The following is a 12,924-nucleotide window of genomic DNA, read 5'->3' as shown; positions in this document are numbered from 1 at the left end:
AAGCTGCATGCAGCAAACACGGCTCTGGGTCCCAAAAATTCAGTGGTGAGCCAAGAGACAAAACCCACTCAATGAGGCTCACAGACACTAAGTAAGTTTCTATGTATATATTAAGAACTAATAAAGAGTACCTGTTATGTCTCTGTTTAACAATGAGAGGCACATGGGATAGGGGATGGGCCGGCCCTTCTCATTCCCTGCCCCAATGGGACCCTGAGATGATGCCCACAAACTGCGAACTGCATCCGGCTACTAGTTAAGCTCCTTAATGGCCATGACCCAGAGACACACAGCAGAATCTCAGAACCAAGCACTCGCTGCAGAGATGCCTCCGGACTGTGCACCAGGCTGATTTCAGAGGGCTACTCCAGAAAGGAGCAGGTGCTGTCCCACCACCGCCACTATCTTACCACTGAGTAGCCCAGGTATGCAGGAGCAGTAATGGTAAACACCAGGCCTCATGGGATAGGGGATGAGCTGGCCGGTCTCATCCCCTCACCCTGATGGGACCCTTAGATGACATTCATGAACTGCATCCAGCTACTATTTAAGCTCCTTAATGGCCATGACCCAGAAACACACAAAAAAAATTTCGGAAATGAACAGCTTGCTGCAGAGATCTCTCCAGACCCTAATTATCTAAAAGTTTAGAACTCCAGGAGTGTGTGGCTGCTCTTGCAGCCACGTGACATCTTACGCTATTCATAACACGCAATACAAAATAAACTGTCTAGCATTGCCTTTTCAGCAGTTTTGAGTGGTGGCAGGAAAATTCCAAATAATAATGGTGGGACTGGTGTCAGAATATTGAATGTAATCAAAGCAGAGAGTATTGTGGAAATTGTTTGCCACACAATCAGGGGAAGGGTTGGGATGGGAGAAGATACTCGGATTTTGGTAGTGAAATATGTGCACTGGTGAAAGGATGGGTGTTTGATCACTGTATGACCAAAACTCAAACATGAAAGCTTTGTAACTGTATCTCACAGTGATTCAATTAAAACAGAAAGAGAGAGCAAGAGAGAGAGAGAGAGAGAGAGAGAGAGAGAGGAGAGAGAGAGAGAGAGAGAGAGAGGAGGGAGAGAGAGAGAGAGAGGGAAGAGGGGGCAGCAGAGACCCCTGGGAATTACTCTATCATGGTAGATTAAAGGATGAATAGGACCTAGTTTCAATGAGGGAAATTGTACAGACTGAGAGAGATATGCAAATGAAGGCCCTGAAGAGAAAGGACCCAGATACAGAAAAAAGGCCTGAAGAGGGAGAGAGTGGGGAAAAGTCCGTTATCAGGCAGAAACTGACCTAGTCAAGATTTGAGAATGCCAACAAATGAGTTTAAACCTTAAGCGCCCTATCCAAGGTCTGAGAATGCCAAAGAATGAATGAGTCTGAACCTTAACAGAAGAGCAAGAACCTTTGAATGGCCCTCAGTGTTCCTGGCTATTCACTGCGTCCTTGACTTTCTCTTCTTTTCACTTTAGTTAGACGACAGTACCAGATTTCCCTCACTGGTTTTTCCATCTGCCTTAAAATGTTTCTCCAAACTCAGGTTTAGTCCTCAACCTTTGCTTCACTTTTCAAAAACAACTTTTGTATTCTCTTTACTCTTCATGGCTGCTGCAATGTTTTCAATTCCCAAGCCCATGTTGCCTGTTCTGTCAAGAGCTCTGACTTCGTATCTCTCTGTTCTCACCTGTCTGGCCAACAGCCTCCTCCACCTTAACCGACAGAGTTCACTGTCCCCTTCCCCTCTGCCCACGTCCCTATTATAATCCGTCACTTGGTTTTCTCTAGGCTTTCTACTTTATAAACTTTGCCCCCACCCCTCTGACTCATCCCTTCTCCCGTAATTTATCAAGTCTGGGTCTTCATTCACAGAACAGTGACTTTCCCATCGCTCCCCTTTTGTTTCCCTTCTTTCTCAACACCAGTCTGGTATTTCCCAAAGCGGGTGACAATGCCTGCTGGGGGCACTGACATGGAGTGATGAGGGGGATCAAGGAGAGAAAAGCCTTAAGTGTTCCCTTCAAGAAGACAGATTTCCTGGAAAGAGATCACCTAGCGGCAAAACCTTCTCAGACATCCATCCTGGTGGAGACGTCCGGGGGAGATCTCCAAGGGAGGTAGGCTAGCCCCAGACAAAGCCCCAGCAGCCACTCCCATACCCCAAAGCCACCGCGCAGTAAAAGAGTTAACTCCAGCCAGACCACCCAGTAACAATTCTGAATTTTCTGGAGCACATGGCCTCATTTGAGGCCATGACACATTTCCGATGTCTACAACACTGACATCCCAATAGTAGATGATGGGATGTAACCTAGACAAAAACATTAATATAGGAAGTTAACTTACAACAACAGCTTATCAACCCTCAGACAAGGACTTAATGTCCCCATGGGGAGATACAACAACTTTCACAACTTTTCTTCTACAGAAACATTTTTTGATCATTCCATTAGTCACTCAGGGGTAACAAGCAATATGAGATGTTACTGTCGGCCAGCTATGGGGGCAGGCTTTCGGGGCAGTTGGGAAATGGAGACAATGGTGAGGGGAGATGATAATGGGGGTGGGATTGCTGCTGCAATGAGTGCCTATAGCAAATCATTGTGAACAACTTTGTAAACCATGGTGTTTAAATAAAGTGGAGAAAGGAGGGGTGGTGGAGAGGAGGGAGGAGGTTAATTTCCAGGGAGGCAGGAACTCAGAGGGCCTTATGACAAACAGGTCTGGGAACCTCGGGTGAAGATCCTCTTCATTCCACTTATAGTCAGTACCAGCCCGACTCCCGGCTCTCCTCCTGCCCCTCACCCTGCAGACACCCGCTGCACTCCATACTGGAATAACAGGACTTAGAAAACACCCTGAAGGGTCAGGGACAAGTCAGTGGGAGGAGCACAGGCCTTACATGAGGAAGCCAAGGGGACGCTAGCACTGCCCGGTTCCCTGAGCACAGAGTCAGGAGGAGCTTAACAACACCAGGTGTGGCCCCCAAACCCCAAAAGAAAATGTAACACACACGCACCCCCCACCCCAGAAAAACACTACCTTCACTAGAGGCCTCACTAACAGGGTCTGGGGACCCACCAGTGATTCTCAGCCAACAGGGCAAGAGTTCAACGCCAGTGTCCGAGGAGTCAATGGTGTTCAGATCCCGCAGTGCCAGCAATACCAAGGTCACCCCAGCAGTGCTAGGGGCCTCCAGAACTGCACCTGGTGATGCTCCGGGGACCATGTGGGGCCAGGAACCGAGCCTCGGTCAATTCTTACACCCTCACATCTCCCACACCCTCTTCTTGCTGATTTTATTGGGGTTCACACCAGGTAGTGCTGACTCCTGGCTCTGTGCTTCAGGACCTCTCCTGGTGGGCTCAGAGGACTGCACTGGGTGCTTGGAACTGAACCCACATGCGCCACACTCAAGCACTTTACTGCTATACTGTCACTCCAGCCCTTGATTTTTAAAACCTCCTACAACTTGCTCTACCTCATTTACACAAATTGATTTCATCTCTCTCCATATCTGAAAATACAATTTCCATTTAGATTATAGCCTTTCAATCTAACCTTTAGCCCCTACTACACACACAAATACACCAACACACTGAGTGCAACCCTCACTGGGACTGTCCTCTCTCCTCCACGAGACCAAATTTAACATCTCAACTCCGTGGTCCCTCTGTCCTTCTGGCACCTGTCCTAGAACTTGTTCAAACCTCTCCTAACTGCTCATCCTTGGATCAGTATAACCATTTTCTACCCTGGGCAAGCAGCCCGAGTCATGTGATGGTGCCACTTCTACACAGAACTCCCACTTGTGCCATGCTCTCACTGCTCCTCAGTCCTACACAATGCGGGGTCAACTCTCTGTTTTGTTTGTGGCTACACCTGGCTCAGGGTTTACTCCTGGCTCGGTTCTCAGCAATTATTCCTGGTGGTGGTCAATGAACCATATGGGATTTTTTTTTGGGGGGGTGGGGGGTGGGGGGAGGTGAGAGGACCACACCTGGCTATGCTCAGGAGTTACTCCTGGCTCTGTTCTCAAGAACAATGCCTGGCAGTGTTCAGGGGACCATATAGGATGCTGGAGATTGAACTGAGGTCAGCTGCGTGCAAGGCAAGAGCCTTACCCACTGTACCACTTTACTATCACTCCAGCCCCTCTTTCCAATTCTTCACAATGAAAACTCTTATGCCTTTAATCACTAAATTAGGTATCAAGGCTAAAATTCTAGCCCTCATCTCTCTCTCTCTTTAAATGTGTCTGTTTTTCGATGGCCACTCAATACCTCTGTTACAAAACACAACACCCAAAAGGAGAGAGAGAATAAAAGGGAATGCCCTGCCACAGAGGCAGTTAGGAGGCAGTTAGTGGAGAATGGGCACTGGTGGAGGGATGGGTACTCGAGCAGTATATGACTGAAACATAAGCACGAAAAGTTGTAAATCTGTAACGGTACCTCACGGTGATTCACTAATTAAAAATTTAAAATAAATAAATAAAATAAATGTGTCTGTTTTTGGGTTAGGGGCAACATTTGGTGGTGCTCAGGAACTACTCCCAGCTTAGTGCTCAGGGGTCACTCTTGGTAGTGTCCAGGGGACCATGTGATGCCAGTGATCAACCCTGGGCCTCAACAAATGCAAAGATGCATTCCAACCTTCTGAGCCATCCCTGGCCCCATCAAGCCTTCATCTCTTGAATTCAAGGTCCCGCTTATTCACAGAACGTACTATCTCCCCAGTGCACAAGGCACATAATATGTATATATATGTATTGGTCATGCCAAAGATTATCCTGCAGTGTATTAAGTCAAAATTAGAATACCAACCTGCTCTCTGAATGGAATCTGTTAGAATTCTGTCCGCTGTGTCATACTTGGTATGATAAATGTATCCATTCTCAATAAAAGCCAAGTCTATTCCTAAGATATACAGGAAAAAAAAAAGTCAAGGTCATTTTGCTTCACAGATCAACCATGCTATCAGCTTCTTTGTTTAATAAGTTCAATTCCCAAATGACAAAATGTCAAAGAAATGCCATGATTGGTAAGTCACATACAAACAATAATGCTGGTCTTTGTCAAAGTCTTTTTTTCCTAAGTTAAACTGCTCATGTGCCACTTTTTTACCTTTGCTTTATTTTAAAAAACATAATTCATACAAAAAAGCATTCTCCAAACACATAAAGCTATAAAAAAGTAGATCACTGACAAATAGTATTATGTTTTCCAAATACTTAGAAATTAAACAATATACTTCTAGTTAATGGAAATGGAATAAAAGGAAAAGTTTCCCAAGAATCATCAAAAAATATCTGAAATATTTTGAAGTTTCTAAGAAAAATTCATAGTTTTAAATGCTATTAAAAATAGAAGTTAAGGGGCTGGAGCGATAGCACAGAAGGTAGGGCGTTTACCTTGCACACAGCCGACCCAGGTTCGATTCCCAGCACATCGTATGGTCCCCTGAGCACTGCCAGGAGTAATTCCTAAGTGTAGAGCTAGGAGTAACCCCTGTGCATTGCCGGGGGTGACCCCCCCCCAAAAAAAGCAATAAATAAATAAATAAATAAAAGTTTTTAAAAAATGGGGCTGAAATGATAGTACAGCGGGTAGGGCGTTTGCCTTGCACAAGGCCAACCCATATGGTCCCCTGAGCACTGCCAGTGGTAATTCCTGAGTGCAGAGCCAGGAGTGACCCTTGTGCATCGCCGGGTGTGACCCAAAAAGCCAAAAAAAAAAAAAAAATCAACTTTCAAAAATCAATAATCTAAGTTTTCCTTTCAAGAACATGGAAAAAGAAGAATAAAACAAGCCAAATTTAAGCACAAAACAAAGAGAAAATTTAGGGGCAAGAAATCGTCAAAACTCAAACAAAAATAGAAAACAATCAATGGAATTAAAGTTTTTATGCCTAAGGTCTAAAAAGAGATGAGGCAAAAACTGAAGATCATATTATAGACACCTCCTAATATCAGATGAATCAAAAGAAATCACTAGAAACAGAATTCAAAACCCTGAATGAAATACACATATTCTTCAAAAACTACTAATTACCAAAACTTACCCAAAATAAAACATGTAAACTGAAGAATCCAAAAATGTTTTTTAACACAGAAATAAGATCAGTTTTACAGGAAGCAAATACAAATTTTAGGAATAAAAAAACAGAATGGGGATAAGAAGAATCAATAAACTTGAAACTTCTCTCCCACATTTCATATTTTTGGGGGTCTCTTTCCTTTTTCAAGTATGCTTTTTTTTCCTTTTATAGAAATATGTCTAAGAGGATTGATTCAGTAGTGATGTTTGTTCTTTAACCCTCATTTGTCTGAAAAGCTCTTACTTCCTCCTCCAAGTCTGAATCACATCCTCGCTGGGCAGCATGTTCTGACTGGACAGTCGTTTCCATTCATTGCGTTGTATGCGTCATACTACTCCATCTGGAGTTTCCATGGAAATACCTGCCGTGAGTCCTATGCAGGTTCCCTTACACACAACTTTTCTTCTACTTTTTAAGATACTCTCTGCATCTTTGGTTTTTACCATTTTAACTAACGTGTCTTTAGTGCGTATCTATTTGGGTTTTGTTTGGAGTTTTTTGAGATTTCCAGTCTGGATGTCCAACTCCTCTCTCAGCTTGGGAAAGTTCTTACCTGTTATTTTTTCAAATACGGATTCTGTCCTATTTTTTTCTCATTCCTCCAGAATCCCTCTAATATAAATATTGTTCCCAACATTTATATATCACTGTTTAAATCGAAACTGTCCCTGAGGGGTGGTGAGCGGGATGCAGGGACCATTGGTGGTGGAGAATGGGCACTGGGGGAGGGATGGGTACTCGATCATTGTATGACTGAAACGCAAGCAAGTTTTTAAGTGTGTAACAGTACCCCCATGGTGATTCACTAATAAAATTTTTTTTAAGCATTTGGCAAATATATAAGTAAATAAAGTGTTTTAAATAAAGAATAAAAAAAAGAAACTGTCCCTGATACCTCATATGTTATCCTCTTTATTTTTAATTTCATCTTTTGCTGGTCTTTTTCAATGGTTTCTATAACGTTATCTTTGAACTCACTGATTTTCAGCTTATCCATTCTGCTTCTGAGCTCTTCTATTTTTTGGTTTTGATTTTGATTCAGCTTGTGTGTCTTTTAGCGCTATGATTGCTGTCCAGGTTTTTCTCAAATTTTGATCATAGTGTCTGACTTGCTTGAAATTCTCTTCCACTGATCATCTCCTTTCAAGGAGCTGCTGCTGCTCTGAGGGCTTCAGGTAGCTGACATATAGCTCCACTGAAGGGTTTCTTCCCAGGCCGCTGTCTCCATCTGCTGCTGGAGGTGAGTTCCTCCATCTCCAAACCATTCCTGATGCTCCACAAAGGCTTAGGGGTTGGAGGCCTGTGTTCATGTGGGGCGGGGAAGCAACCAGGGACCTCACAGTCACATGCGTCTGGCTCCAAGTTCAAGCAAGGTCTGGGCAAGTGATGTGGAAATCTGTGATGCCAAGTACCTGGCGGCAGCTGTAGCACCAAGGTCAAGCATGTCTTATCCCCTCTCTGGCTTGGAGTTTGAATAAGCTTGGACAGCAGCCAGGTGTTGAGCCTGCAAATGTCCAAGGGGACTCAGGAGTTATGATCAAGAGAGCCCGAGCAGCATCTGGGGACTTAACGTCACTGGATCCCAGCTGACACGAGGCTGCCTCAGTCATCCAGACCTTCTGGAGTCATAGGTGGTAACAGAGCGGCACCCCGGAGGCTGGCAGGGATGGTTTGGCTGGACATGCCAGCAGGGAACAGAGCAGACCTAGGGCTTCCTTCTCAACCGCTTTAGCTTTGGAAGGCCCAAAAGCAGGCCTGTGGCATGTTTGCGTGAAGTCTGAGGTGGACTGGCTGTCACAGCCTGCTTGCCTGCTAGGACACTGTGTCTCCACCACATCTAGGTCAGCTACTTTCCAGAGGTGGGTGGAGCTCTTCTCAGGGAAATTCTAGATTCCTTCGACTTACTTGATTTATTTGCTTTCATAGGTGTCTGCCCCTCAGCACTGCCTGCCTTCAGCAAGGTTGAGAATTTACCAAGATGGCATCTGCCAGTGACTCGGACCATTTTACTCTATAGCTTCTCTTGCCTCCAGTTCCAGTTTTATGGATAGGCCCATCAAACTGGGGTGCCCAGTGTTTGGCGAAATGCCGCCTCCTCCTCAGAGTCAAGTTCCACACCTAAGCGATCTCAGCCACACCGCATCTTGTTGATAGTGAAGCGGTTTCTATCTCTGTGAGGGCCTTCCTCTCTCTCCCATCTACCTGGGTGCTTTCCTTTTGTACCCTACTGTGAAAGATTTGTTCACTGAGGTTTCAGACAAGAATCTGTAGATTAAGCCAAGTTTTGATGTGGACTTGCTGACTTCAGGCGGAACTAAACATACAAGTTCTCCCAATGTGCCCCGCCCCGCCCCTATGCACTGTGTTTCTCTTGCAAACACTTACAAACTAGGCAGCAATGGTACAAAATTCAGCACGTAATCACTCTGCAATTCTATTGTAAAGGAAGGCTGTCACATGGCAAGAGGTGGTGATACTGAGCTTGGGAGAGCGACAAAACTTGGCCACCAACATCACTCACAGGCCAGAGCCAAATTTTAACTTCAGACAGCTTCAAATGAGTTCCCAAGGGAGCTGACAAAATAAGATAGCACTGAAAGTCAAAGACCCTTGACTTTCTACCACCTTCTTTTGAGAATAAAGTGCCAAGCAGTTCTCCCTCATTCTGTCACACTGCGGGGCAAGACACCATGTTCTAGAAAAAGCAAGCATTAAATTAGTCCGGAATTTTTAGAAAAAGAAAAAGATCAGAAAAGTTTGAAGAGGGTCAAACTACATAGATCTCATGAAGAATTTGTTACCAGAAAGTGCTGTTACTTACAAACTTCCAGAAAGTAAAATTTACTTTATAAAAACCATAACTACTGACAAAAATACCTGGAATGTTCCCAAAGTCTCTGTAGATACGGAAGTCAGTATCTGAAGGAATGATTCCACTCTGAAAAACCTCCTGAGCCACCACAGAAGCAAATGGGTGCTTTGCTGCTGAAACGTAGGCCTGAACCAACCATGGATTTTCAGGACCTGAAATGAACATGACCACACGGTTACAAGATGCAGGGTTGATCTGGTCAGTTTTTCTGCCACACCTATTTACTTCACACACCTGAAAAAAGATGCTTTGCTGGTTTAGGACTAGAGTTTATTTTTCTAATCCCTTTCTCTCCATTTTTTTCAATGTTTCCCTAACATGCTTTTTAGAATTAAAAAAAAAAAATAATCACCTTTTAAAAAAGTATTTTCAACAATAAAACATTAGCACTACAAAAGCCTTTTTCAAATGGAAGAGCTTTTTTTTTTAGGATAGTCACATAAACTGTATTACCATTCCCGATCTTTCACTCCTCTCCATGTAACTTCTAACATCTCCCTGTAGAAGTTGCACATATGCTTCTCATATGCTTCTCAACCCTACTAACTGCAGGCCTGATCGAATGAATTAGTTCGGTCAATAGAAAGTAAGTGGGAAAGATACAAACCACAACCAAGAAGACTTAAAAGCCATCACATGGGGTCAGGAATGTCATGCATGTCTTGGATATGTGAGGCACTGGCTTCCACAGCAACATCATATACACACTCTCACATGCACGTGTGCATGCACACACACACACACACACAATTACATGGACCATCCTTCTTGTTGACTATGGCCATGATACTGACACTGTTCCTTCAGCCTGGACCCAGAATGAGTAGGTTACATGAAACATAGTATACATAAGGACATAACTGCGGTTTATTCAGAACCAAAATGTAGCATGGGCAAGTAGTAAGTCTTCACTGTTCTAATGCACAGCAATTCAGAGATTGCTTATAATAACAAAATTTAGCAAAGGGTTGACTGACGTAGCTAGATCAAGTGATTATTAACATGTTTCAGGGCCAGAGAGACAGTACAGGGATTAAGCGCTTGTCTTGCATGTAGGCAACCCAGTTTAATCACTGCATCATACGTTCCCCAAAGCACTGCTAGGAATAATCCGGTGCAGAGACAGCAATAATCCCTTAGCACTGCTGGGTGAGGTCCAAAACACAACGAATTTTTAATGATAACAGTTTTATAACTTTATAAGCAGATAACCAAATTGCTTACTACAGGGAAAAAAATACATAGAAAAGAGAGTAGGAATGGAAGGGTGGAAAATACCACTATAAGATACGCTTAGGTGATCCAGATACTACAATCAATATTTTGAGAAGATGATAGCAATAACTTAACCACACAAGTGCAATTTAAGGAAAAGAAAAAACTAATGCCAAAGGAAAATCTTGAAACTAAAAATTAACTGATACAAATTTTAAAAGATGATCTAATAAAAGATTAAACATAACAGAAGACATGATTAAAAATCAAAATAATTAGAAATACAGAATAGAAAAAGTGTGGAAATGGGCCAGAATGATAATACAGAGGTTAAGGTACTTGCCTTGCATGTGGCCCACCCTGAATGATAATACAGAGGTTAAGGTACTTGCCTAGCACGTGGCCCACCCTGGTTAGAATTCCAGCACCTGACTCCAAGACCTGCTGGGAGTGATCTCTGAGCACAGAGCCAAGAGTAAGCCCTGAGCACCGCTGGGTATGACCTTAAAACCCAAACTAAAAATAAAAAAGGAAAAAGAATGAAAACATAGAAATGTATCTAAGAGTCATACAGGATACAGTGGAAAGGTTTAACATAAAAGTAACCGGAATCCCAGAAGTGGAAACTATACAGCAGAAGCAATGTTTGAAGAATGAATGGCAAATAACTTACCCAAATGCACAGAAAATTCAAGCCATGAATTTATTAAAAAGACTTCACAAACCCCAAACAGGAAAAATATAAAAGGACCAGGTCTCTACAGATGAATGGTTAATTCCAGGTTTAAAGTTAGAAAAGAACAAAGGTACACTGGAATTTTGTGTGTCAGAAGGTAAGTGATCAAAGGAAAACATCAGAGACATGTCAGAACTCGTGCACTAGTCTGAAGGGCTCACTCGGAGCCAAACTGAATAACTCATACATCAAAGTGATAGTAACAATATAAAATCCCAACATTACATAAAAATGCACAAAATGCTAAAATAAATACATAAATCAAGGTGAACAGAAAGTCTTCCTACTAGCAGAATTCCAACAGTTCACTACTGATGGAATTGTGGCACTACAAAACGCAGCAACTGGCAAATGTTCAACCAAGAATGCTTTGGGGCACAAATCAATGACTGCTAAAATTAGGATCAAAGTTTGATGAGAAACAGGATGTTTTCACAGTTTCAAAGTACATATTACAAAAGGAAAAAAAAGGAAGTTTACAAAGTAAAAGCTAGCAATACCAAAGTCTTGGGTTGGAGCGACAAGGGTTAAAGTGTTTGCCTTCAATGCAGCAGATCCTGGTTTTATCCCTGGCTGGATATGACCCCCAAAACAAACACACAAAAGCATCTAATGCCCCAAAAGTAACATCATGAGTAATCTGAGATTTTACTCCTGATGCAAAGCACCAAGAACACAAATGTAAAAGAAAAACTGATGGTGGTTTATCACATTAAAATACCTTTATAAAATATAATTACTAACACATTAGATGTGTTAAGAACACTATTGTTAAGACCATACTGAAAAACAAAGTTAAGCTATAAAGAAAAGGAAATGATATCACAAATATCAAGATAAAGGTCATTCTCAGACACATGAGTCCACAAGCAAAATTAAACATCAAGACATAGGTCAGAGTAATGGAATGACTAGGGTTCTTCTAGACTGCTTGCTGGCAACACTCCCAATAACTGATCTGAGTTCTGGTCACAAAATCATACTTAATTTGTAAAAGTTCTACTACACTGAACACTCAGGTGCTGTGTTTTTATCATACCATGATATAAAAGATGAAATAAAAACACTTAGAAATAAATTCTTGGGGCTGGAGCAATAGCACAGCGGGTAGGGCGTTTGCCTTGCACATGGCTGACCCGGGTTCGAATCCCAGCATCCCATGTGGTCCCCTGAACACTTCCAGGGTTAATTCCTGAGTGCAAAGCCAGGAGTAACCCCTGTGCATCGCCAGGTGTGACCCAAAAATCACAAAAAAAAAAGAAAGAAATTCTTAAGTTTATTTTATGTACTATACCATAAAATATACCTGCGAAATAAGGATCAGAGGGATGATACAGTGGTAAGATGCTTGCTTTTTACACAGCTGGCCTATGTTCAATTCCCAGCATCCCATATCCATATATGGTCACCTGAACACCACACCAGGAGTGATCCCTGAGCATAACACCAGGAGTAAGACCTATATACTACCAGGGGTGATTCAAAAACCAAAACCAAAACCAACCCAAAGCAAAATTTTAAAAACCTGAGAAATAGGTAAGCGCCATAAGCAGTTAAACTGTGGTTTCAAATGTCAGCTACCTGGCTTACAGATCCCACTGCTAATACAGACTTGCTCCAGCCTCTCACTGAGACATACAGGTTATGAAGAGGCTGGATTTTTGTGTGAAAAGGAGGACCTGGGACACTGGAATGGGGAAAAATGATAAATTCTGGACTTAAATGAACTCCCCAATAGAATCAAGGAAAAAGCAGCCCCATACATGACCAACTTGATATTCTTGGTGGTTGATAATACTACAAGGGAAGTAGCTGCACATCCCACTGTGAGGAACGGAAGCCTGTAGTGTTAAATGACTTACTCGAGGCTGTGAGTCCAGCGTGTGCTATAGCTAAGGTCGAAGCCTAGGTCATCTGACTGCAGAGCCTGTGCCCTTCATCACGACCTCTACTGCCTCCGGCAGAAAGCTTTTCGCTTCTTTACCTCATAAGGGGGATA

The 12,924-nt window shown here is 42.8% G+C and overlaps 1 protein-coding gene across 1 annotated transcript in view; it reads right to left on the bottom strand.

Annotated features, from left to right (window-relative positions):
- ERMP1 (endoplasmic reticulum metallopeptidase 1) overlaps positions 1-12,924 on the bottom strand; it is a 54,537-nt gene that overhangs the window by 27,198 nt on the left and 14,415 nt on the right. The window contains exons 5-6 of the mRNA XM_055124098.1: positions 8,980-9,126; positions 4,830-4,922 (exon numbers count right to left, since the gene is read on the bottom strand). Of these exons, the coding sequence (XP_054980073.1) occupies positions 4,830-4,922; positions 8,980-9,126 (240 nt within the window). The remainder of the gene's footprint in view (positions 1-4,829; positions 4,923-8,979; positions 9,127-12,924) is intronic.

The sequence above is a fragment of the Sorex araneus genome, chromosome 1, assembly GCF_027595985.1.
Source record: "Sorex araneus isolate mSorAra2 chromosome 1, mSorAra2.pri, whole genome shotgun sequence".
NCBI classification, from domain to species: Eukaryota; Metazoa; Chordata; class Mammalia; order Eulipotyphla; family Soricidae; genus Sorex; species Sorex araneus.
This window is presented reverse-complemented; position numbering and strand designations above follow the sequence as displayed.